This window comes from Alternaria rosae (assembly GCF_020736505.1).
Source record: "Alternaria rosae strain MPI-PUGE-AT-0040 chromosome Unknown BKA58scaffold_3, whole genome shotgun sequence".
Classification (NCBI taxonomy): Eukaryota; Fungi; Ascomycota; class Dothideomycetes; order Pleosporales; family Pleosporaceae; genus Alternaria; species Alternaria rosae.
In genome coordinates this window covers 2493758-2519021 of record NW_025763572.1, presented here as the reverse complement: position 1 = coordinate 2519021, position 25264 = coordinate 2493758, and the positions used below count along the sequence as shown (strand labels likewise).

The 25264-nt window shown below is 52.7% G+C and overlaps 11 protein-coding genes across 11 annotated transcripts; 8 read left to right on the top strand and 3 right to left on the bottom strand.

The window, feature by feature from the left end:
- Positions 1-3: 3 nt before the first annotated feature.
- Positions 4-1339, top strand: BKA58DRAFT_357622 (urease accessory protein UreD). Its single transcript, XM_046168690.1, has one exon. The coding sequence runs from the start codon at positions 260-262 to the stop codon at positions 1277-1279; it is 1020 nt and encodes a 339-aa protein (XP_046027984.1). The 5' UTR covers positions 4-259; the 3' UTR covers positions 1280-1339.
- A 1-nt stretch (position 1340) lies between these two features.
- On the top strand, positions 1341-4735 carry BKA58DRAFT_357618 (P-loop containing nucleoside triphosphate hydrolase protein). Its single transcript, XM_046168689.1, has 4 exons — positions 1341-1843; positions 1892-3937; positions 3997-4193; positions 4246-4735. Exons 1-4 carry the CDS (start codon positions 1537-1539, stop codon positions 4483-4485), a joined length of 2790 nt encoding a protein of 929 aa, XP_046027983.1. The 5' UTR covers positions 1341-1536; the 3' UTR covers positions 4486-4735.
- BKA58DRAFT_380855 (uncharacterized protein) lies at positions 4736-6015 on the bottom strand. Its single transcript, XM_046169947.1, has one exon. The coding sequence runs from the start codon at positions 5941-5943 to the stop codon at positions 4912-4914; it is 1032 nt and encodes a 343-aa protein (XP_046027982.1). The 5' UTR covers positions 5944-6015; the 3' UTR covers positions 4736-4911.
- Positions 6016-7583: 1568 nt separating this feature from the next.
- Positions 7584-8875, top strand: BKA58DRAFT_133054 (uncharacterized protein). Its single transcript, XM_046164437.1, has 2 exons — positions 7584-7736; positions 7803-8875. Exons 1-2 carry the CDS (start codon positions 7696-7698, stop codon positions 8713-8715), a joined length of 954 nt encoding a protein of 317 aa, XP_046027981.1. The 5' UTR covers positions 7584-7695; the 3' UTR covers positions 8716-8875.
- A 4849-nt stretch (positions 8876-13724) lies between these two features.
- On the top strand, positions 13725-16657 carry BKA58DRAFT_380847 (Cullin family-domain-containing protein). The gene is made up of 4 exons (XM_046169946.1): positions 13725-14439; positions 14490-15600; positions 15649-16071; positions 16121-16657. The coding sequence occupies exons 1-4, from the start codon at positions 13756-13758 to the stop codon at positions 16540-16542; spliced, it is 2640 nt and encodes an 879-aa protein (XP_046027980.1). The 5' UTR covers positions 13725-13755; the 3' UTR covers positions 16543-16657.
- A 707-nt stretch (positions 16658-17364) lies between these two features.
- Positions 17365-18090, top strand: BKA58DRAFT_132947 (Ribonuclease/ribotoxin). Its single transcript, XM_046164436.1, has 2 exons — positions 17365-17905; positions 17973-18090. The coding sequence occupies exons 1-2, from the start codon at positions 17587-17589 to the stop codon at positions 18080-18082; spliced, it is 429 nt and encodes a 142-aa protein (XP_046027979.1). The 5' UTR covers positions 17365-17586; the 3' UTR covers positions 18083-18090.
- Positions 18091-18460: 370 nt separating this feature from the next.
- BKA58DRAFT_380844 (uncharacterized protein) lies at positions 18461-19430 on the top strand. The gene is made up of 2 exons (XM_046169945.1): positions 18461-18847; positions 18903-19430. Exons 1-2 carry the CDS (start codon positions 18523-18525, stop codon positions 19142-19144), a joined length of 567 nt encoding a protein of 188 aa, XP_046027978.1. The 5' UTR covers positions 18461-18522; the 3' UTR covers positions 19145-19430.
- A 318-nt stretch (positions 19431-19748) lies between these two features.
- BKA58DRAFT_437958 (uncharacterized protein) lies at positions 19749-20152 on the top strand (the record flags this gene model as incomplete). Its single annotated transcript, XM_046173542.1, has 2 exons — positions 19749-19971; positions 20034-20152. The coding sequence occupies 2 exons, from the start codon at positions 19749-19751 to the stop codon at positions 20150-20152; spliced, it is 342 nt and encodes a 113-aa protein (XP_046027977.1).
- Positions 20153-20248: 96 nt separating this feature from the next.
- BKA58DRAFT_132924 (uncharacterized protein) lies at positions 20249-21638 on the bottom strand. Its single transcript, XM_046164435.1, has one exon. The coding sequence runs from the start codon at positions 21491-21493 to the stop codon at positions 20465-20467; it is 1029 nt and encodes a 342-aa protein (XP_046027976.1). The 5' UTR covers positions 21494-21638; the 3' UTR covers positions 20249-20464.
- A 306-nt stretch (positions 21639-21944) lies between these two features.
- On the top strand, positions 21945-23541 carry BKA58DRAFT_132875 (Bestrophin, RFP-TM, chloride channel-domain-containing protein). The gene has a single exon (XM_046164434.1). It carries the CDS (start codon positions 22039-22041, stop codon positions 23257-23259), a length of 1221 nt encoding a protein of 406 aa, XP_046027975.1. The 5' UTR covers positions 21945-22038; the 3' UTR covers positions 23260-23541.
- Positions 23542-23665: 124 nt separating this feature from the next.
- Positions 23666-25125, bottom strand: BKA58DRAFT_410151 (uncharacterized protein; the record flags this gene model as incomplete). Its single annotated transcript, XM_046172200.1, has 3 exons — positions 23666-24325; positions 24375-24486; positions 24533-25125. The coding sequence occupies 3 exons, from the start codon at positions 25123-25125 to the stop codon at positions 23666-23668; spliced, it is 1365 nt and encodes a 454-aa protein (XP_046027974.1).
- Positions 25126-25264: the final 139 nt, after the last annotated feature.

The window sequence follows — 25264 nt, the reverse complement described above, 5'->3', positions numbered from 1 at the left end:
ATCCTGCCCCGCGTCGCGTCTTGGCGGCTTGGTCCGCGCTCGCGCTAATCGATCTCGTAGGGCAGGTGCACTCACTTATCTGATAGTCGTCGTCCCATCGTCGAGAGGGAATTTGCTGATCTTTCACTTGCAGGTTTACATAATCGTACTACTCAAAGCTTGGATGCACCTTTACACAAAGCTTAGGCAAAACAAGACGCATGTTCAGAGTCGGCCACAGTAGAAGATGATTCTTTGCGAGCACCAATAGCACTCCGACATGTCCTTCGTCTCTCCCTTCGGTACATCAACATCAAAACCTGGCCATGGATCCATCATCCTTGAAATACTCCCTCCGGATACGCCTGTCCTCCGGACCGTGTCATATCAATACCCGCTCAAGCTAGTCGCCCCAGATCCCCTAGCAACACCCAACTATGGCAGAGAAGCAGCGGCCGACACAGCAGCGGCCACGCCCTCACTGATTCATACAGTGTTCTTGTTGACCTACGGTGGAGGTATCGTAGCTGGAGACAGCATAGACCTGGAAGTCAGATTAGACAGCAGTACACGGCTGATACTATTGACGCAAGGTTCGACCAAGATCTTCAAAACCCCTAGTCCAGAACTAGTCTCACGACAACATATGAACATACATCTCAAGAACAATTCCGCCTTAGTCTATCTCCCCGACCCAGTGCAGCCTTTTGCCAACACGGCCTTTTCCCAATCCCAGATCTATCACTTGGAGAAAGAGCAAGGTAACCTGTGTGTTTGCGACTGGGTCACGAGTGGCCGTTCTGCACGAGGGGAGAACTGGGATATCTACGAATACAAGAGCCGCAACGAGGTCTGGACCGTAGGTGATGCCGGCAAAAGGAGACTACTTCTACGGGACAACCTCATTTTGGACAAGCATGGGAAGACAGGGCTGCAACTCTCATCACGTATGGATAGCTATTCTGTCTTCGGAACCTTGATCGTTCGCGGTCCCATCTTTTCGTCACTATCAGAGTTCTTCTTAGATGAGTTCGAGGCACTGCCGCGTATTGGTGGGAGGAACTGGGGCGACGCGGTGCAGCCAGAGCTCCAGGCGCATGAGCAGAGGCGGTATGAGAGGCAGCAGAGAGAAAAGGCCGATGGGCTGATATGGAGTGCTGCGAACGTGAGAGGCTTTGTCCTGATCAAGTTCGCCAGCAGAGAAGTTGAAGGCTCGAGGAACTGGCTGAGAGACATGATCAAGGAGGAAGGGTCGCTGCTGGATACATTTGGGGAAAGGGCAATTCTGTGTTTGAAGTGAAGCTAGAATTCGAAGATACCCGAGACCAGGTAGATGAATTGAGTTGCATAGTTGGTTAGATGTCGTGTCTCGATGTTGTTCGTCGAGCGACTCGCAGCCCCACGCGGCGTGTTGATGGCCCAAGCACCCCGGCATCCCAAAAGTCGATGGGTGTGACGTGCATAGCCGCACCTGAACGCTCGTCCAGCCGCGCAGCCACGTCCCCTACCTGAACCTATGCCCTACCCAAGACCTGTCGTGGTCTCTTTGTCGTCAATATGAGCGGCAGGCTCGTCGCGGGCCGCCTTTCCACCATCGCACGCCGCTCACCGCTGCTCACTCCACGCTTCTACACGACGCACTCGCTGCCCGCTGGTGGCCTCCTCCGCAATCAAGCCGGCCTACGCCTGGTGAAGCGACGACCATGGCCGCTGGGTAGCTACTCGCTGCACAACATCCCCGCTACCCGATCTATCTCCTTTGCGCGGGTCATACCGAAGCTGGTGGGCAAGTTTGCGACTGTGGGCGCCGCTGCAGGAGGAGCTGTTGTTGCAGGAGTCTCATATATCCAGTACCAAGCTGGCCGTATGTTACGTGCATTCTACCATGTTGACTGATTCTAACACCAAACAGAGGCGGGAACATTCGCACTCGATCTCTTCCACCGAACTAAAGACGGCGCGACCGAATTTGCGGGCGGCGCACTCAGCACGGCAAATGGGTTCTTCGACCAGCTAGAAAAAGGCTTCAAGTCGACCAAGGACGAATTAGAGGGCGTGCAATACCCGGAATGGCTACAGCGGCTACTCACCAAGGACGAATCTGGTGGTGGAGGCAGTAGTGGTGGCGGCAGGGGCCCAGAAGAACCCAAGCAGAGCGGTGCTGGGTCTGCTGCAGCCGGTGCGTCGACAGCAGCGGCGTTTGGATATGCTCAGGAAGACGACGAGGACAGGCCGCAGGCGGAGAAGATCGCACGAGACGAGCAGATGATGATGCTCACCAAGAAGATGATCGAGATACGTGGGCTTCTGCAGACTGTTGGACAGTCTGATTCGCTCACGTTGCCCTCCATCGTTGTCATCGGCTCGCAATCGTCCGGAAAGAGTTCGGTCTTAGAAGCCATCGTAGGCCACGAGTTTCTACCGAAAGGACACAACATGGTAACGCGACGACCCATCGAGCTCACGCTTGTCAACACACCGGATGCGCACGCCGAGTACTGCGAATTTCCTGCTCTTGGCTTGGGAAAGGTCACAGATTTCAGTCAGGTGCAGAAGACGTTGACAGACCTGAACCTGGCTGTACCAGCGAGCGATTGCGTCTCCGATGACCCTATTCAGCTGAGAATCTACTCGCCAAACGTCCCTGATCTCTCCCTGATCGATTTGCCTGGCTACATCCAGGTCGTTGGCCGAGACCAGCCCCCGCAGCTGAAGGAAAAGATCTCGCAGCTTTGCGAGAAATACATCAAGGCACCCAATGTCATCCTCGCCATCTCCGCCGCCGACGTGGATCTGGCCAACAGCACTGCGCTGCGAGCGTCCCGACGAATGGACCCTCGAGGTGAGAGGACCATTGGTGTCATTACAAAGATGGATCTTGTTGACGCCGAACGTGGTGCCAGCCTTCTCAGCGACCAAAAGTATGCCCTGCGTCTGGGATACGTCGGCGTCGTATGTCGGGTACCACCCGGTGCTGGTGGCTCTAAGCTCTTCAGCCGTGGCAACGGTAACATCACCAATGCCATTACAAAGAACGAAAAAGCATACTTCTCTTCACATCCCGAGTTTTCAGAAGGATCAGAGCTCGCCGTCGGTACCCAGAACCTCAAGAAGAAGCTCATGCACGTGCTCGAGCAGACAATGGCCGGCAGCCTCAAGACAACAAGCGAGGCTATCCAAAGGGAGCTCGAAGATGCCCGATACGAGTACAAGGTTCAATACAACGAGCGACCCATCAGCGCAGAGTCATACCTTGCGGAATCATTAGATGGTTTCAAGCACTCCTTCCGTGGCTTTACTGAGCAGTTCGGTCGCCAACAAGTTCGCGACTTACTCAAGCACGAGCTTGACCAGCAGGTACTCAACCTGCTTGCACAGCGCTACTGGAACAGGCCTTTCGACGACCTTAGCGTCCCCTTCCCCGAGACCGACCCTCTCACGAACCTTGCCAAAGCTGATATCGATGGCGAAGATCAAATATGGCAGATCAAGCTCGACAGCTCCAGTGCTGCACTGACGAAATTGGGTGTCGGACGTCTTGCTACCAACGTTGTCGCAAGTGCGCTACAAGCACACATCGACCGCCTCATCACGAACTCTCGCTTCGCCGCCCACCCCTTCGCCCGACAAGCCATTACCGACGCTTCCACCTCCATCCTCAAAGACCTTTCCTATGACATCTCCGACGAGTTGGAGATCTGCATCAAGCCCTACAAATACCGCATCGAAGTCGAGGACAACGAATGGGCAAAAGGTCGGGAAAATGTCACAGCTGTGCTCAAGGACGAGCTGAAGGTCGTCGAGGCTGCCGTAAAGCAGCTTGAAGAACAAGTTGGTGGCCGCAAGCGAGTAAGGGACGTAATGTCTTTCATTGACCGCGTACGAAGCGGACAAGTTGTTCTCGAAGGCGACGGAGTTGGTGGAGCTGGCGGGTTCAGCTCTGCACTCCTTGCTAAGGGTAAGTCTACTTCTTATACAAATCTAACACATTCGAACTCAATACTAACAACGTTGTAGGCCGCGAGGCTGTCTTCCTCCGTGACCGCATCGACGTGCTCAAACTACGTCTCCTCGCCATCAAGAGCAAGCAATGCGCCAGCAAGAAGAACAAATACCACTGCCCAGAAGTCTTCCTCGACGCTGTCGCAGACAAGCTTACGACGACTGCCGATCTCTTCCTTGACGCTGAGCTGCTAAGCAAGTTCTACTACATCGTAAGCCACCACCCCTCTCCTTAACCACACAGCTCCCGCTAACACCTTCTAGTTCCCACGTGAACTCGACGCCCGTCTAGGCCGCGGCCTCTCCCAAGAGGAAATCGACCGCTTCGCCAAGGAAGACCCCAAGATCAAACGTCACCTCGATGTCGTGCGTCGCAAGGACCTCCTCGAACACGTACTCAAGGAGATGGAGGGTCTGCGCCAACTCGAGCAAAGAGAGAAGCGCATGATGGGACGCCGAGATGATAGGGATGAGCGAAGGAAGAAGGGCTGGAGTATGTTTTAGACACAGAAACGACTGGATGACGGCGAGCTTCGTGTTGGGTATAGACTGTATGGCGCTGTTGGCGTTTCGTGAAGCGGAAAAGAAGCTTCTTTGTTGATGTTGATGACGATGACTTCGCTACTCCCTTGTTGGTCCTATTGGCTTGATTATGTATATATGACTTTCTGATCACGTTTTCCCCGTTCATCCAGGTCTGTACTTTGATGATCGACGGCCAATATGGAAGCTGTGCTGCATGAGGGTGACGACTTGGAAGTATGAGAAATGTGTATTGCAATCTCATCTATCGGGTATCTTCAACTAATGCCACCGAGAACTGTAATGCTAAGTCCCCCAGAAAGAACAAACACCTTTAGAACGCCATACATACCACGTAAATCATATCTTCATCTTCTCTCCCGTCCCTTCAAGGGTCGATGGTCGCAATCAACCGATCAACCCCCAATGCCTCTTGACGCCCCAGTCCAGCCTCGTCATACCCTGCAAATCATCTCCGTTCAAGTATCCCACACCCTCCTCAACCAGCATCTTCCACACCCTATTCCTAAGTCCAATAGGAAACTTGGGCGCACTCCAGTACCGCGCCTTCAGTCCCCTCTCCTTTGCGCTCTGAATCTGAGCGCGGATCTTGAGGCGTTGGGCTTCGGTGATGCGACCGAGCCAGAGCGTGCCGATTGAATGGCCAAAGTTAACGGATGCGTAGTACGAGTTTGTGCTGTCGAAGTGGGAAGTGGGTGTTGTACCGACTGTGCCTTGACCGTCGCGGGTGGTGACTGAACCTTCATCGAGCTTATCCAAGGGAGCGTCGAAGAAGATGTCACGGTAGGTTGAGTTTGCGGTGATGAGGTCGAAGGGGGCGTTACCGGTCGCGACAACGGTGATGGCGCCTTCGATGGTGGTGTTGCCGTTGAAGTAGGTTAGGTATCCCTTTTCGCGGAGTACGTTGAGTTGTTGGGATACTACGGGGAAGATGTCGTGGCCGTTGTTCTTGAAATCGACTAGTAGGACCAAAGTCTGCGCAGGCTCGGTGTCAAAGATACCGTTTTTGACGTTTGATGATGTGGCAAAGTCTCCGAGTTCGTTCTTGTGGTCTAGCATCTTGACCAATGGGTCGACGTACATGGACGTGAAGGTGCCATCTTGCGTTAGGGCATTGGTGTTGTGACCAACGTACAACTCCTCGTCGAAGAGCCAAACATCTGCTTCGACGCCTGTGCAACCCCAGCGTAGGGCGTCGTATAGTGGTACTCGGCGCCAGTAATCGTTGTGCGAGTGACAAGGGACCGGAGTTACGTCGCGTGTTATATCCAGCAGCTGCGTCTTGTCTAAGACACTCGAGTCGAACGACGAGACTACATAATCATCCAGAAAGGTAGGAACGTAGCCCAGGAATACGTTGACGATGTGAAGAACACCACTGATAGAGTCAGTACATCTATTCTTCTTGCTCCAGAACATGATAGGATGACAGCTGCATGTAGGGCAGGGGACTGTCGAATGAGAGGGTTGCCGCCGGAACGCGCGGAAGCTAATGTCTGACAGGCACTTACAAGAAGATGAATACCAGCAATGGTATTATAACACAGGCTCTAGCTGCATACTTCCTTTTCACTCGATACTTCTTCGACTGCGTCTTTTCATCCGGTAGCCTCACACGTCCACAGTCCTCGTCGACCCGCAATTTTGCATTCCGTCTTCGAATGCTCATTCTTAGCCGGCGCCAGAACCCAGGTCGCGATACTATCTCCTCCTCGTCGGAAGCAAAGATGGAGCCGTTGCCATCTTCTAGTTGGCGCAAGGAAACATGAGGTGATTTCGCATCGAAAGAAGATTCCGAGTCCGAAGAGATGCGTAGAAGGGGTTGGGTGGAGGGGGTTTCGGTAGCCATCTTCAGGCACGAGCCAATCGCAGGCAGGGATCTGGCACGACTAACTTGCTGGACCCTGAGAGGTGGGCCAAGCGACATTGATATATGCAGCGCACCTGTTCAAAGATGGAGGATGCGATGAAAGAATTGAGATGTTGAAGGTCGTCTTTGCTCGCCCAGGCGAGTTTGCACCTCAAAACCAAGGCGTTCGCTGGCTAAAAACACCTTCCTCTTCGACAGTCGCTCCAAAACGCCACGAGCTGTGTACCGGTGATCCAGACTGGCTATTGTCCCGTCCTTGGGTTCGGAGGAGGCTAGACTGGCGCGATGCACCTCCGCAGTTCAGTGCAGGATCCAGAAAGTCGCGCAAAACGCAGGGTCCAGTTCCTTGGTAGAGCCTCTTAAGATTTTGGGTGTTGATGGACTGAAGGCGAAGGGCTTGGAGTTGTCAAGAGCAATATGGGACGGACCCTACTTATTGCGAGACACAGTGCGATCGGCCAGCCCACCCGTGAAACGAATGCAACCCACGATGATAAAGTGCGGGCTATCAGCATGCATGCCCTCGAAACAGCCGCAGCGCCCAGCAGCGTTCGAGAACTGGTGCACGGCCTGGAGAGCGAGTTCGGGCACGCAACACGGCTGGCGATGGTGATTGGTTGCAAGTGAGAGGATGACCGACACTCAACGGCAGATGCTAACGACTCAGGCTGGTGAAAGTCGGAGCAGATGATCAGAAAGGTCGTGCTTTGGAACAGCACGTTGCTGAGCTTGCGCACTCAGTGGTTTATTTGAATGCGGCGGTGGGCTGGTATCGATAGACGCATCCACGTTGCACCTGCCCGGACGCGTAGTGGTGATGGCTTCGGTCCGAAACTGTCACAATGGGGCATCATTTCTGCCTTGATTGCAAAACAATGCATTTAGTCTCGATAGCGTCGTCTTCCCACGATTGACGGGTTGCATGTTGCGTGTCTCTCGCTGAGCTTATTGACCACGGCGATGCGACTGCCGTGATTGGTCCCAGCGTATGCTGTGAGTTTTCGGCCGTTCTGTTTTGGGCCTGCGCCACACTTGAAAGCTTGCAGATGAGGCGGTAAGCCGGAAGTTCTAAGCATCTCAAGCCCCGCCTCGGCAGGCCGTGTCTACTCTCTCCATGTCTTGTAGCACCTCCGCAAGTGAAGATGGCGGGGTGAAGCCGAGCGACACGTGCGCGCAATGCCAAGATATCCGATCCCCACTTGCCCGACAATCCCTGTCGCGGCTCCGTAACTTTTTGCGACAGCCATCGACTGATCACCGTCGGGACTCGGTATCGAATAGACAGCCAACCAATACCCAATATGCCTCACAAACACAGACGCGTAGAAGAGGATGATACCCAGTACGTCATTTCGTATTCTCGCAAGCCTAATCACTTGTAGACGGTAATCTGACCCGTTGCCAACAGGTTCAACCTTCCGCCCAACGTCCACGCCGCTCCTCTCGCCGTCGGCAAAGCGCGCACCTTCAGCACAGCACCCAAAGGCAAAAAGCGCAAAGTAAACCAGGTCGAAGGTTATGGCGCAGACGACACACCCAAGGCCTTCCAGCGGCTAATGGCCTTCTCGAAGGGAGGACCAAAGAAGCGCTCAGCTCTCGACGACGGCGCTGTGAAAACCAAGAAGCAGAAGAAGCAAGCCGCAGCTGAGGCGGTAGAGAAGGACGATGCAAACAACAAGAGCGAAGAGCAGGTGCAATCAACGACCGCGCTGAAGATACAACCTGGAGAGTCGATGCAAGAGTTCCGGTCGCGAGTCGACGCAGCGTTGCCAATTTCAGGTATCAGCAAGTCCGGCAAAAAGGTCGCAGGTGTCAGCGATCACAGAGTCACCAAGCACGAACGGCATCTCAAACGTCTACAAAAGGGATGGAGGGAAGAAGAAGCGCGGATACGAGAGAAGGAGATGGAGGCAGCGGAACTAGCAGAGGAGGAACAAGACGAGCTGGATGCCATGTGGGAAGACAAGACATCCGACTTGCCAACTACACGAACAGTCAACGGCAAGACGAAAAAGGCGAAGAAGAACAAACGCAGGAAGCTAGCAGGCGAGGTTGACAATGGCAGCGAAGACGAGTGGGAGGCTCTCAAGAAGAAGAGAGAAGAACGGAAGGGCTTGCACGACATTGTCCATGCGCCGCCAACATTTGATAAGGTACCAAGAGAGATCTTCAAGGTGAAAAACGGTGCCGGTGCAAAGGTCGGAAATGTGCCCAACTCCGCTGGCAGTTTGAGGAAGCGGGAGGAGTTGGGCGAGGAGCGTCAAAGGATGATTGACAAGTATCGTGAGATGATGGCCGCGAAGAGGGGGACGCAGGAATGATGTGTCGGTTTTGGTCGATCATAAGATACCCCTGATACATCCAAATCACGCCATGCTGCAAATGTCGATCGCATGGTTCATTGAAGCATTACAGCCAGTTGTTACCTCAATCAGCAATGCGTTGTTGTTCTATGAGATCTAACAACAGTGATGCGAACGAATGGATGAGTGGAGATGTGCAAAGAACACGACCAGATCGTGTACAACTTTTCGTGAAAACCCCCACCGCATTCCAAATTACTTCTGCATTTCGATGGGCTTGAACATTCCGCGAGGTACGTCGCAAGGAAGCAAAATCTGTGCGTGATAGTGTATCTGCGATGGGTTGGTTGATGTTGTTTAGGCCTCCAGAGTCCCCGAAAAACGTCTCTGCGGCATTTGGGGCGATGCTGGTGGACGGCATGGTGCCTGCAGCAGAGTGGAAGTTATGTGAGAGGAGGCAAGTGTGTAATCTGGTGCGGTGGGTGGTTGTGCGACAGTCCAAAGTTCAAAAAGAAAGATGAGTACATAGGTAGGTTTCTTGCATACGCGGTGAAGGTGAATCTATTTAGACTAGACCAGATTAGCTTACTCGATGGTTGCCTCCGCCAACTTTAGCTTCCTAAACTGCCTGATACACGGATAGCATGTGGTATCTATTATTCACTGGTGCTTGCACCTTACACACTGATGCATTGCTGATGAGTGAAGGTGACAGGCGAATGGGTCCCGCTGTCCCATCTGCACAGTCCATATCTGTATGCAATCCGTGACAAGACACTGGTCCCACGTCGGCTTTTGGGAACCTGCTAAACCATAGTCTTCCCATCTGCATGTCGTATTCTCGCGGCTCTCTTCCTCAGTGAAGTAGTCGATACCACCGCATATGCTGCATTGTATCAGACCCGACGTGTGCTTTTCACAAAGACTAATATTCACGACTTGCACGTTGATCGGCATTAGGTAGCCCTGCACTCGGCAACGGCTAGTATGGTACCTAAGATGGTTGAAGTTCTTTCCATCGTCGGTATACTTAGCGCAGCGCTTCCTACGGTTAAATCAAGCGACCCCCCGCATGAGCCAGACTCGGGTTTACTGATGCTAGGCGCGGTGTCGTTATCCGAGTCGGTTGGAATACCGGATCGCTGTGACCGGCATTGTTGACGACTGCGTCGTCATCGTCATCGCCATCGCCGTGGTCATGGTTATGTAGGCACTCTTGGGTACGTTTTCTGCAGGAACAAGCACACTGAGACTTGTCGCCAGTGAGTAGAAACCTGTAGCATCGCTGTTTGTTGCTGGGAGGAGTATGCTTGTGCTGTTGTCGTGCCGCGCGTCGGCTCATGGTGAACAATCGGCTGGGGTCTGGGTGTCCAGCTTCCACTTCAGCGGTACAAACATACGTTGAAGACGGCACTTCTGTGAAAGCAAGACTTCGCTATTACCGCATTAGGCAACTTTGAAAATCTGTTGATGACAGCAAACTCCTAAGAGCAAAACATCGCTGTTACTGCGTTGGGAAGGTTTAGAGAATCTTGGCACTGTTGATGGCCGCTGGAATAAGAGGGCGTCCCATCCAACAGAATGATGCACGGACACTACCCCTTTGGGTAACTTCGAAAGCTCGTTGAAGACGGCGTTCGCAAAAGCAAAAGCTCGCAATGCCAGGCTATGTCACGTGCCAGACTCTTCCTATCTCGGTAGGCGGCGAAACGGGCGTGGATTACAGCATTTTGCAAAAGCAAAACATCGCGAAGCCAAGACACGTGGAGTGAAAGGTGGGGCGACATGTGGCACATGGGAGTTGGACAGATTTCATGCTACGGGACTGACAATAGAGCTTGATTCCTAGGTTGGGACAAATCATGTGTCATCGTACGAGAAAGTGTCTCAACCCTATTTGACACCCGAACCGATCAAAGCACGCCTTTGAGTTTCCATGAGTAGTATCAAATCGCCATGCAATGCTTTCGAGTTCTGCTTCAGAGCTTTCCATGTTCCACGCCTTTTCATGGTCGACGTCTCTTGTTCTTGGTGGGGTGCGTGCAGGATATCAACATTCACCATGGTGATCTACGACGGTAATTCCAAGGTGACGGTCGTGGTTGAGATGCAAGTACATCCATCCGAAGCAGCAGTGCCTACTTTAAAAGCTTCCGTAAACGCCACAGAGTGATGTGATGAGGGCGCCGCAATGAACCGATCCATGGGGTGCATATCTGCAAGCGTGTCCGGCACGACCTTTAGTTGAAGTGTCGAGTGATGATACAGACATGTTAATCCAGATGGGCGGTTCAGTGTTGTTTGTGCTGGGCATTTTAGTACATGTACGTACTGGGCTGCTGGGAGCGGCGAACATACTATTACTGGGCGAGACCGCAACTGGGCCCGACCTACTCGACTTGGCCAAGCACCGTGGAGCCCGATTCATGGTTCGTGATGTGTATTGTGATAATGTATTTGCTTGGTCAATACTTCGAATGAGATTTATTGTCTAGGTGTGATTGTAGTTAGGAGTATAATGAGTTGTATGCGACTGGGAAGTGTGTCATCGGAAGGGCGGGAGTGGCATTTGGACAGCGTCCGACAGACCAGCTTTTGATATACATGGAAGCCAGCCACGACGTGGGGTGGCGAATGACTATCGGTAACACAGATCTAGGTTGCGAGGGAATGGATGCAAGCCCCAGTGAGCCTTGTAGGAAGGATGAACAAGCCACTATTCAGACAGTGCCCCTTGGCCGCAGTAAAGATTGATAATGAAGGTCTCACGGCGAGTGAGTTGAGGGATGCTGGATATCGGAAGCCAGAGAGCCAGTGAGGCTCGAGTAAACGGGCGAAATGGCGTAAAACCATCAAGTGAGTAGTACGTTGCCGCGACGTCCTGTTGGCTGCGTCGATAGGCAGCTAGCCCTGAATGGCATGGTTGATTGAGTAACAGCTGAGTATGGGGATCGATGGGGCCACGGTCTGTGTGGTAAGGTATGGAAAGGCGGTCATACCAGCGTTTTCCACTTCGGGCAACGGGACGTCATGTAGAGACCGTGCTAGCCAACCATGTTTCCAATTTTGGCACCTCATCCATCGACGCTAAGGAAACGCAGCTACTATTGGAGTCAAGTAAGGCTCAATCGCTGGGTTGTTCAATCCCACTCGTCCTGTCACCGAGAGGGCCTGACCGACATGCTTTACTGCTGAAAACTCCGATCTATTTGGGCACTGATGTGGAGGCACGGCTCTGATATCAAGACCCAGCTCTCTGGTCAGGTACCAGTAGGATGGCTCATCCGGCAAGGTTTGTCGCATCCCGCGCGGATTGTTGTCGCGTGGGTGAGGATAAGAGCCCCATGTTCCGTCTCACATGTTAACCTCGAGCAATCATAGACGGGTATTGTCGGTCTTGGCCTTTGGGCTTGCATACTTGCAGCAGTTCTTGCAGTCTTGATTTTGCTACTGTCGGGCACAGGCGAAAGTCTGGGTGGATTTGTCTCTTCCGTGACAAAACCCCCAAGTCGTTCGCATTGTATGAAGTGAATCGAAACACATCGAGCGCAGGCTTTGCCTTACCAGGGGCAGGTGCGAGACATTGCAGGTGATATGCAAAGAGATGCGAGCGTTCTTCAAGAGGCTAGAGGGTGGCGTTTTTCGGCCTCCTGTTGGCTGCTCATGCGTGTGGCACGATAATAGCAACAAAATGACTATTATCGGTAGCCTCGGAGACCCACCCAAGGACACAATGGCTGCAATACGAGGAACGTTCCGCGATGGCGGTAGCGTTTTCTTCTGCGCGGGGGTGCCGTTGCTGTATCTTGACAGCACTGAAGCTGATCGTCAACGACCTTCGAAGTGTGGTAGAGCCACTGTTTGCCCAACCGTGAGGCCATCGATAGAGGCTAACGGTGGAGTTCTTGAGACATTGTTGAGTTGTGTAACCGCTGGCGAAAGCCCTTAGCATCGATGTTACGGTTCTGGTGCTCACTTCCGTCCTTCTTGCGGGTCAGAGCTCGCGTGCGCACATGGAGAGTCCCCGGGGCCGTGTCTCCACAAACGGTGGCCGTCTGGAGAAGTAGTTACCCCACAATCGTCGCGTGGGGTGACCGCAACTCGTCGCATCGTTGGCAATTCAATGCGCGTGCGTATGCCGTAGCTGACGAACGGAGTCTTTGCGGTCCGTTTGGCCGCGCATACGTAAAAGAAAAGATGGGCGTTATGATAACGATAAAAGATATGACTGAAGCGAAGGAACCGGCGAGTGTGCAACGAAGGGGCGGCCAAAGCATGTGCAAAGGCTGACCGCAAGGTTTCAGCCCCAAATCTCTTTTCATAGTGTCAGCCTGGATTACTTTAGCCGGTATCTACATCAATCGGGTAGGCGCTAGAGAAATTAGAGAAGGAACAGAGGTCTGATAATAGAAAGAACCCGATGGCAGCTAGCTACGCCGCAAAGCTGTTGGGTAGCATTGGGGAGATAGAAGACCAGCGGCGGCGACGGCGCAGACGTTGAGTGATCTCGCAATCATATCTTGTAAACGAAGAATGAGGAGCTGATAGGGGGAAGTGGACTGAGCCAGACGTCTGTCAGTGTTCGTGATGTAGGCGCTGGAAGTACGCAAGATGTAAGAACCTTAGGCATCCACACTCGCTGTACTTTCCAAGCATTTTCAGGAGAATGCGGCTCGCTGGTACGAAACGCGTACATGTCACGACTAACTGGAATGATGATATCGCAATATCCGCAGCATGCATGCGGCGGGTGTCAATGGCTGATGACAGATCTGCGGCACCATGCACAGAGCATTATCAACCATGTTGTCGCACCCAGAGCCTCAACAGCCGCCTGAAAGAATGGTCGGACAAGAGTTTGAAATGCTCCCATATGCGCATACGAGATGAGATGTAAGAGGTTCGTTTGTCCATGTACCTTCGGATTTCCGTCGTTATCGATATCGTCATTAGTGTACCCGAAAGGGGTATGGATCAAGCGCGTCACTGCCATCGCCGCGGCTTTAACAGCAACAGCTCCGCAATCACCAGCTTCCGGGACCTTCCCACGTCCGCCCAATGTCAGCCAATCCAGGTGCACTGAAACGGAAGCATTCGGGCAAGACAATCAAAGAGCTCTTTACTACACAATCCAAGCCGAAGCTCGCCTCCGCAGCGCCGCTATCACCCACTAGCAAGCGCACACGACGTGACAGCTCTCCGATCCCCACCACGGAGATCGCCACATCCCCAGCGCCGATTACCAAGATGAGCACAGCAGAGATGTACCACTTCCCCAGCAAGAGGGCGGGCATGTCGAGCAATGCCGATGTGGTAGACATTACGTCAAGCCCCGACAACAGTCCTGCCAAAGCCAACGGGCAACGGAATGGCATGCGCAAAGCAGCGCCCAACATGCATGCCAACAATGGCCCCAAGCGATTGGTTGTCAAGAACTTCAAGCCCACGAGGAAGGTGGACCCCAGGGTTTTCCTGGACCAGACATGGGCGAAGATTGAGAAGGCTTTGGACACCATCTTTCTGCAGGGGGACGTGGACTTTAGTCTGGAGGAACTATACAGAGGTGTAGAGAATGTATGTCGCCAAAACATGGCGAAAGACATCAAGGAACGTTTGATTGCGAAATGCAAGGACTACGTGGGTGGAAGTCTGAAGGCGAAGGTCAAGGAGAGTCTGGGAAGGCCAAACATTGACGTATTGCGGGCAACTCTGCAGGCGTGGGTGGTGTGGAATAGCCAAATGGTCAGTCATACCCATATACGTGGGGACGCTGTCATACTGACAAACTGAAGAAATATCTTGACTGGATCTTCTGCTATCTCGACCGCGCCTACCTACTCCCACGACACGAGTCCCTCCGCGAAATCTCGATCAGCCTCTTCCGCTCCCTCATCTTCGAACACTCCAAATTGAACCCCCGCATTGTCGATGGTGCCTGCGATCTTGTCGCTAACGACCGGACGGGCGGTGACCTGGACAGCGAGATGTTCTCTAAGACGGTCAATATGTTCCACGACATGCAAGTCTACACACGCTCCTTTGAGCCGCGCTTAATGGAGATCAGTCAAGAATACGTTGCGAAGTGGGCAAACACAGAGAGTTCAGAAAAGTCACTACCCGAATACGTCCGCAATTCGAAAGCACTCATGGATCGCGAGATGAATAGGGTCGACATGTTTAGCCTCCCAAACACCACCAAACGAGAGCTCCTCACATTATTTGAGGATCACTTGATATCGAAGAAGGAGGAGCGACTGACCAATCAAGACGAGCTTGCGGATCTCCTCGAAACCAATGCCATTGAAGATCTTGAGCTTCTGTACACATTGCTCGAACGGAGAAAACTTGGCTCAAAGCTAAGGCCAGGGTTCACAAAGTGGATCGAGGACGAAGGTACAGCTATTGTGTTTAACGACAAGGAGCAGGATAACATGGTGATACAACTGCTCACGTTGAAGCGCCAATTGGACACTCTGTGGAAGGCTTCTTTCCACAGAGATGAGGAGTTGGGTCACGGCCTGCGAGAATCCTTTGATAAGTTCATGAACAAGACAAAGAAAACGAGTGCAAGCTGGGGCACGGACAACTCGAAGACTGGCGAGATGATTGCCAAGTACGTGGACATGCTGCTGAGGGGAGGCGCAAAAGCGATACCAGCTCAGCTCAGCCGCAAATCCGACAAACCTGCTGCTGTAGAAGTTGAAGAAGATAACGAGGAAGGTGTTTTCGATGAAGATACAGAAGTCAACAATCAGCTCGATCAGGTTCTCGATTTGTTCCGCTTCTTGCACGGCAAGGCAGTGTTTGAGGCTTTCTACAAGAAAGATCTGGCCAGACGACTGCTGATGGGCCGAAGTGCGAGTGCAGACGCTGAGAGGAGCATGCTGTCGAGGCTGAAGATTGGTAAGTGTGCAAGTATTTGCGACTCGCTGAGATACTAACGTACTGCAGAATGTGGTGCCGGCTTCACCGCCAACCTCGAGCAGATGTTCCGCGACATCGAACTTTCACGAGAAGAGATGAGTTCGTACAAGAATATTAGTGAGGAGCGCAACGAAAAGCTCAGCCTGGATCTCAACGTCAACGTCCTTTCTGCGTCAGCTTGGCCTACATACCCCACGGTCCCTGTAATTCTACCTCCGCAGATCCAGTCTGCGATCAACAAGTTTGAAGCACACTACAAGGTCAAGCATTCTGGTCGCAAGCTAGAATTCAAGCACGCGCTCGCCCATTGCCAGATCAAAGCCAGGTTTCCCAAGGGACTCAAGGAGTTGGTGGTGTCATCCTTCCAGGCTATCGTTCTTTTGCTCTTCAATGGCCGACAGGACGATGAGCATATTGACTACGAGTATCTCAAGCAAGCCACTGGACTACGTAAGTCGCCCGCTGAATTTATTATATTGGCATTACTAACATCTGACAGCAACCGCTGAGCTTAACCGCACTTTACAGTCCCTAGCTTGCGCAAAAGTCCGGCCATTGACCAAGCACCCCAAAGGCCGAGAGATCAACGAGACCGATACCTTCACACTCAACGCGTCATTCACAGACCCTAAGTACCGTATCAAGGTCAACACTGTCCAGCTCAAGGAAACAGCAGCCGAGAACAAGGAGACGCACGAGCGTGTCGCTGCTGATCGCAACTACGAGACGCAAGCTGCCATTGTCAGAATCCTCAAGGCAAGGAAGAGAATTAGCCATGCGGAACTCGTCAGTGAGACAATCTCGGCGACGAGAAACAGGGGAACATTGGAGGTCAGCGGTATCAAGAGAAACATCGATCGCTTAATCGAGAAGGAATTCTTAGAAAGAGAGGATGACGGGCTGTATGCTTATATTGCTTAGGTTATGCACATTGCCAGCTGGTTTGGATCTCAGTATATACTTTACATAGCCGCAGAAGGCAGGCTTACAGTGTACAACAATGATATTGTTATCGTGGTCTATATCCTACCAAGATTGCATTATGTTCTACCCATCCTCGCGTTCGGTCCATCAGTACATGTTGGGCGAGTTGCTTATCATCAGTACTGAACAACGGTCAAGACCGCATCCGGCACATTTCGCTCAGTAATCAACACCTCTCCCTAGCCGCCGGCATCGCTGCACTCGCTTCTACTACCATTCGCACTTACCGTCGTGGAGGTCGATCTCCTAGTCTACGTCCCTCCTACACCAAATGCCCAGGCCCACCTTCCAAATCCAGCACTAGCTGCCGCGTTTCCCTGTCGATCCCTAACCGCACTCAGCCTATCGAACACGCACATGTGCACAACCGCCAGATTTCCGGCGATAAGCAGCTTGAAACACATCATCTTAGTTCCGGGAGATAACCGGCGAATCGTTGTCCGTACCTTCCTGATCGGCGGAAGTCGCATGTCCTGGATGCATGGGGTGGTGCTGGGGATGTTGATGCTCCGGTCATCTTGGTAGCGGGAATTCATGCATGATATTGTTGTCGAGCGAATGAGACGGAGTAACGTGAGAGGGTGGTGGATGTATGAAAGGACCGAGGCTTTGCGCTTAGTATGGTGTTGTAGGTCCCACGCTTGAAGTAGTAGTTTGTGATAGGTCGTTGTACCCCAGCTTGAGAGAGCCTCCGCTGCATGACTTCGCGGACATATTGTTCCTTCCGGAAAGGTGCTAAGAACCTCTGCGTCCGGGTTTAATTGCTTTCGAGTATGATCTTCCGCATTAGGGTTGAGATGGTTCGGAGGCGACCGCTGGACTACCGCCGGACTACACTGGGGTGACGGGTACTAGGACAGTATAAAGCTACCATGTAGTACCCTCCATTTGAAAGACAGGTCTAGCAGCCCCGCCGATCCCTCGTTACACAACGCCTGACAAGACACTCGCTCGTCGTCTCATTCTCCTTCAGCCGCCAACATGAAGTTCCTCACCAACATCCTCCTCTTCATTGCACCCATTGCCCTCGCTCTCCCCACTTCTGTCTCCGAGGAGGCACCCGTTGAGATTGCTGCCGTTGAGGCTAGGCAATCTTGCTACGTTAAGTGTGGATCAACATGCTACACTTCATCCCAAGTCTCTGCTGCACGCAGTGCCGGTTACAAGCTCTACCAGGCCGGAGACGAAGCGGGTAGCTCCACTTACCCGCATCGTTATAACAACTATGAGGGCTTTGACTTTTTGGTTTCGGGCCCGTATGAGGAGTTCCCGCTGAGGACTTCTGGTGCTTACACTGGTGGTAAGTGAAATATGTGATGATGAGAGAGAAGTTCGATTAGAGAATGAGTGCTGACTGATGAATTTAGGTTCACCGGGTGCTGACCGTGTCATCTTCAACACTGCTGGACAGCGTGCGGGGGAGATTACACACACTGGTGCCAGTGGCAATGCCTTTGTTGCTTGCTCTGGATGGTAAATGCATTTCGCAATATTAGTCACGAAGAGTTTGAGACGAATGTTGCTGGCGCTCATGCGCAAAGAGAAATCCACCTGGGCACGATTCCGCGATGCTGCCAACGGGCGAGTTGTAACGAAGGATCGGTGTGTTATGAGAAAGCCCTCCCATAAAAGGGTCGGTAGTCTTGGAGATGGCCCATTCATGTATATATCTTTTGGGGCAATTGAAGATATCTTTGAAGCTGTAATGCATTGGTGACTAGTCCAACTTCAACTTCAAATCGAAATGTGGCGTGCTTTCACGTGGTAGCCCGTCCGGAAGGCACGCTATCTCGTGTTTGTACTAGTGAGGAGTCGGGATGTCAATCCGCAACCTTCTTATCACGAACTTTCTACCAGAACGCGTCACATGTTACCCAACGATTTCATCTCATCTGTCACACCATTATAAAAGGCGCAATGTCACGCGTCTCTACTAGACGAGACGCTATGCGACAAGAGTTACACGACGTTGTCAAGACATCGACCAGGAAGCGTTTACAATCTGTCCTGCTCGAAGTATGCAACGAATCGCCAGCAGCTTTCAAATTAGCATACGATAAACTATTCGCCAAGGAAGAACAAGTAGGGCAACCAGCTATATCGTTTCTTGATGGGCCACTTGCAGAGAATTCGGCGTTCAAGCCACGAAGAGCTCAGAAGCGCGTTCGACACTACGACATTTGTGAGCAGTGTGAGAAAGAGTTCGACACAACGAAGAACGGAAAATGCGTATGGCATCCAGGTAAGAAAACCCCGGGCGTTGAGATACACTAATGCATTACTCACATCTGTATAAGGAGAGTTGGAAATATACGAAGATGAAGACTTTTGGGCCGATTGGGATCAATGTCATGGCCCATGGGATACTGAATACAACCGTAAAAACTATCCCGAAGGTTTCGCCTGGAGTTGTTGCGAAGAGCAGGGTGACGCTAAGGGCTGTATGAGGGATTCTCATAAGCCACGCTCTGCGAAGAGAAGCAGGATTAGGAGTTCAAGTGGCGAGTCATCATCGGAAAGCGAATCTGAATCAGAGTAGAGAGATGCCTGTGTATTTGTTTTTAGTAGTAGAATTTGTAAGAACGGTGTCCTTCCACCGACAACGGTCCCAAGCTGTCGAAACCAGTGTACGTCCAGAGCGCACGTCCAGAAGAAGCATGGCTATGCGAAGCGCATGATCACATCGAGCTATAATACACTGTATCAAACCTTGCTGAGCAGAAGCTATTGGGTACGCGCGCTTACTGCGTCAAGGGTCCCGAGATCCTGACTGTGTGACCGCCCAGCCAACAACATAACATCAGCTCAACGTGCACCATCACACCTCACCGGAGCCATCATGAGGCCTATAACTTATTCTTAAGCACCACTTGGTACCATGTCGTCGTAACAGCAACTGACAAGATGATCATCAACAGCTTACAGAGTGACCGTAGCAGGCAAAAGGGCATGCAACCAACAACGTCTTACGTCCGATGAGTGAAGGCAACATCATATCTGAAGAGGGGGACTATTAAAGTGACGAGGTATAAAGTCCATGGGGGAGTGGAGTCAAACAAGCACCACACATCTTCTCGCACTTTCATCTTCACTACATTAGAGATCTTTCAATCCATCAGTACCTTCTAGTCTAACACTTCAACATGCATTTCTCCACCACTATTACCGCCTTGTCCGCTTTCGCTGTCATGAGCACCAGCGTGAGTGCCTTCCAGGCCGACTTCGACACCTGGGACGTCACCACCTGCGACGGCCTTGGCACTCTGCCACATCTTCACCACTACCCAACGGTTCAAGCGAACGTATGCGGGGACCTACCCAACGCTAGGAGCATCAGAGTCAACTATTTGGAGGGCAACTGCCAAGGTAAGTCTACGGCTCTCAGCAATCCTAGACTTGCCATCGTGGCGCTAACGACTGATGTGTAGTGAACACTTACTCTGAACCGAATTGCATGGGTGTCTTTACTTCGTACAAGAAAGAGAGCAACTACGCCCTATCATGCAAGCCTGTTGATGGCAAAGTGAGCTACAAGGTTACTTGCTAGATTGTCGCATTTGTTGGACAACGAGCACGAGTGGTGGATGAGGCGCCTCGTAGACGGAGCTGGCAACGGCGTGGATATTTGGACAGTCATTACCGTTTCTTCTTCTTTTCCGATGTATCTCGCTCCGCTCTTTGTAGGTTTGATTCTGTACGTTTGGCTGTCTGTTCAACACGAGACGGAAGCGTACCTAGAACAATCGAACCTTTTAACCCAACTGTACTTGACTGGCCACGTGATGATTCGCGGTAGGAAATGTGTGAGTTTGAGGAATACAATGCGGTGCTATCCCACTTGATGGAGCCTGCCAAATGCTCACGCAGTCTTCCTCCACGCGTCAGCCAACAGTGCCCCACCAGCGACCATACCACAAGCACCGACACCCCAATCACTCAGCAACCCTTGCTCCAATGACCAATGAACAGTCATGGGCGCATATGCCAGATTAGACGCAAAATCCTTCCACCAAAGCCAGTTTTCCAATTTCCTAGCCTTAATCCGCTCTTCCCTCTGGATCTTATCTTCCTTCTCTCCATCGCCCGTGTTCGCCGATATTGACGAAGACGGCGAAGCGTAATAATGCTGAACACCCAAACGCACAAGCTCAACACCCACATACGCAGCCCAGAATCTCGAACTCCACAACCACCACGCATTTTCCCGTGCTTTACCCACATCGCCCGTCCAGCTTGCCGTCGTCAACGCACCCTTTGAGCTCAAATACGCGCCATTCTCCAAGACCTGGAAACCAACACAAGACATGATAGCCGTCCACGTCAGGCCTCTTAATATCTTCTCTTTCCTACTTGCATCTTCTGGCAACCGGTCTTGATATGTGTCCCGCGCCCACGTATACAAGCCCAACACCCCCCATAATCTTACAAAGATGCGGAAATCGGATATGACAGCCGCAAGCGCTTTCGAACTTCCAACTACTTGTGCGATGACTTTTGTACTCGTGGGCGCTGGGAGGGTGGCTATGAGCGTTTCGCCGGGGAGTAAGACGCCCTCTGCTTTCTCGGCGATTTCGGTGGCTATGGACGCGAGGCGGCGTTCGAGAACGCGGGAGAGGATAGCATGAATGAGGGTTAGGGTGTAGGATGTTGTGCAGAGGAGGACGTCGGTGCCGCTGGGTGTGGAGAGGAGTTTGGAGAGGCGGACGAGCGTGCGGTCTGCGGTGCCAGCTGTTCTGGCGAGGTATCTTAGGAGGAGGAAACGCAGCTTTTGTACTGCTGTCAATCGCGACGGTGGTGTGGGTGGAGGTTTGGCATCGGGGTGTGGAGTGGGATGGTTTGCGCTGATCGAGGAAGGGATGGTAGTGGAGTCCGGATGCGAGTCCTCCATTTTGAGAAAGTAGGTATTAGGGTAGACGCTCAAGGGAGACTTGGAAGCAAGCAGAAAGGAGTGTCGGTACTATCGAGCCTTCATGGTGTTGTGATTCCGCGCGTAGAGAAAACATGACACCACCGCGTGTTGACCGAGGTTTGCTCGGGAAGTTGCTTATCGCGTCATCGGCCCGCACGTGGAGCCCACGTTGGCGACGACCCATCCATCCTCATTCACATGTGACGATAGATGGACCCTGAGAAGTCAACCACTAACTTCAAATCACCGATCGCGTCTCGTGAGCCATGGTAGCAGATTCCCATGGCGAGGGCTAGTCGTCCTGGACTTTGCCGTATGCCATTTGGGTTTCGTATAGAAAGCTTCGACTCGGCCTACGGCGCGGATCCCTGCCACCTCGACGTCTTCCCCATATCGTCCCCACTCATACCGCCTCATCTATCGCGGGGAGAAGATACGAGAGCGGGCTCTCTCTCCACCTTCTTATACACCGCCTGGCCGCGTTGAACACTATCGCTTTCGCTCTCACCTCAACCTCCGCAACAATGTCGACGCCAGAGACCCCTACGCGTCGACCAACCTACCCTCTCGCTCACGCTTTCCGCCGTAAACCCCGTCGTCTACCTCTCGTCCTTCGCTTCTCAAAGGGCGCTGTACACGACATCATCCTTATACCTGTGCTCCTTCACTCGCTCTTCACCGTCCTGATCGTCTACATCGATACCCGCTATGTGGACAGCATATCCATCCCGGCGACCATCATACCGTCGCTCTCCATAGTGGTCGGTCTGATGCTAGTCTTCCGCAATAGCACCGGCTACGACCGTTTCTGGACCGGCCGCAACTGCCTCACCACAATCGGAACCTGCGTCCGAAACCTCGCTCGCATCTGTCTCGTAAACTCCCGCGACAAAGATGGCCATGCGACAGAAGAAGAAAGAAGAGATACAGAGAACATAGTCCGCGTCCTCGTAGCAGTCTTGTACTCCATCAAACACAACCTCCGCGCGGAGTTCAACATCCCACCTGCGAGTCTAGCTACCTTGCCTCCTCAACCAAGCGTCTACCCAAATCGCTCCCGCCCAGTTTCCAGACGCCCCAGCTACATCGACCGCACCGGTAGTTTCGGCCCGTTCTATCCCCCCATTCTCACAAACAACAGCACGAGCACAACTCCACTTCTCGGCGGCTCGACTGCTACTCTCGAAAACGGTGATGGCACGACGCCTATGAAGAAGGACGAATACGTGTCTCTCCTTCCGGAAGGCTTGATGGGCTATGAAGATCAGGGTCTGGGCTTGCCATTGCAGCTCACAATTTTACTGGAAGGCTACATCCGCCGCGGTCACGACAGAGGCTGGTTCCACGCACCGCTCTCCTCGCAAATGACTGTTCAGCTGAATACTCTCGTTTCTGCGTATGGCACTATGGAGACTATTCACAGCACGCCCATCCCTGTCGCGCATCTGATCCACCAGAAGCAGGTCCTGGCGCTGTATGCATGTGTGCTGCCATTTGCTATTGTCGATGATTACAGGTGGTGGAGTGTGCCTATCGTTGCTATCATTGCGTTTACGCTCTATGGTATCGAGGGTATTGGCGTCCAATTGGAGGATCCTTTTGGATATGATAAGAATGACATCAAGATGGATGGGATCATTGAGGATACGAGACAAGAGGTTATGGTGTTGTTGGAGGAGTGGAGGGCGAGTCATGAGGGAAGAGCTATGGGCGGCATGTTTGAGTGTGAGTCGTTCTGCGAGTGAAAGAACGAACGATCTGATCAAGGGAAGAGATGGAGTGTGACGAGATAGCGAAAGAGTCAGCTGCGAACGATTGTCTGTTTTGGTCTTTACGAGTTTCCATAGCGCAGATACCCCAGAAGCACAATGACCAAACGAATGTGTCCTACACGGAAAGCAAGCTAAAAGCGCGAAGATTTGGTTGACTTTGTTACAATACATTAGCTACCGTTCTTCCGCCCTCCTGTATGTCTTGCTTACTCTTGAACTATAACACATTGCAACATGATCCCCCCACCCAGACCTACATGGAGATCGTAACAATCGCTTTGAACACGCCATAACGCCCGGAAATATGCAAATGAGCCCGAAAGGAGAGGTTTCCAACGGAAAGAAGTAGAAGATGCAGCACGTTCGGTCCACGGATTGGCTAGTCAAATCGCACCGGAGGTAGAGTCGGTGCTCCGCTGTTACTTCGCGCTCCACTGCTGTCGGAGTCAGACGGCGGAGACGTGTCGCGCATGCGGCTGCCAGCTGTTCTTCCAGCACTGCCATCGAGCACAAAAGGCCCGACGTCGTTCCTTGGAGTCATGGGACCATCCTGTACGCGATCAGGGCTGAGGCCATTGCTGCCGGCAGGATACAGAGGCGATAGTCCCACGTACTCATTCGCTCCGTTGACGTTGATGGAGACTGGTTGTGTGACTGACGACGTTGGGGGCGTGAGGAGGCGATCGGGCGTCTCCAGTACCGTCTGGTTCTCGATGTTTGTGATTTGATGGCGTAGGTCCGTCAGATCAACACCACCGTCTGAATCGGTGCCGTTTATCTGGGCGACAGAGGCACGGGGCGTGACGTGACGATCACTCTGCTCTGCGCTGGCATGAGGAGCGGTGTCGCCATTGACTACCTCCTCGTCACCCTCCCAATCCTCGAACTCGCCCATGTCTTCTACATCCTCTTCTAGATCCGCGACCGCCCTGCAGTTTGGGCAGAGAAAGTTGGGCCATGTGGGTCCATTCAGAATAGGACGGATGCACTTGTAGTGCCAGACGTGAGAGCAGGGTGCTACGAACAGGGATTGGCATGGCTGTGCACTGATTAGTACGGCTGGGTCTCGATATTATGAGAATACGTACGGCTATGGACATCAAACAAATCGCACATTCGGACGTATGTGCGGAAGCATTGTCTCCCGTGACCTCCTTCTTGCTCTTGGCAAGCGCGCGTAGTCGTTGATGGGTTTGTTTGCTGTGCGGGTTAGTGGTCGGCTTCTAGCGCAGACAAGTAAACTTACTTGAATGTATTCAGTCCCTGCTGCCAGCCGCGGTTACATTCCACGCGAATCTTGACACATCTGAAGATCATCTCCTCGCCGCCACGGAAATCGATGCCCAACTGGATGATGTCGCCATCCTTTATGCGGAAGGGCTTTGACTCAACGTTTGGCTGACTTAGACGGATGTGGTTCAGAAAGGTGCCTGAGGAACTCTTTACGTCCTTGATATACCAGCTGCCGTCCTTGCACCACAGCTCACAGTGCTTTCTACTGACGACCTTGGACTTGAAGCCGATGGCTGCAGCCGACGGGGCATTGGTCTGGACTTCAGGAAGGTTGTCGCGCTCCGAGTATCTTCCTACGCGAAGAATCGCGCTCTCGTCGGGTAGGGTGCGGTTGATGGTGGGGAATATGAGCGAAGGCCTGCCGGCTCGGGGGTCCTGATGCGGGATGAAACGAATCGAGGGGAGGTGCTTGACGGCGCCCGCACTCTCGGGAGCGCCATCCATCGGTTGCGCGTTGGTGGGCCCTGGTGTTGATGTGGGCGTGGGTCCGGTGTTGTTGCGCACTTGCAGTTGGGGCTGAGCCGTCTCGGAACGGGTTCTCGTCATGGTAGGTTTGGGGGTAGTGGGCGGGGAATCAGTGGCAGGAGGCTGGGGGTGACTATCGGCTGTGTGGCTCCTCGACAGTGAATCTGGACGAGCGACCGTGTGTTGGTGGGACGACGAGGCAAAGGCGGGCGAGGCAGGT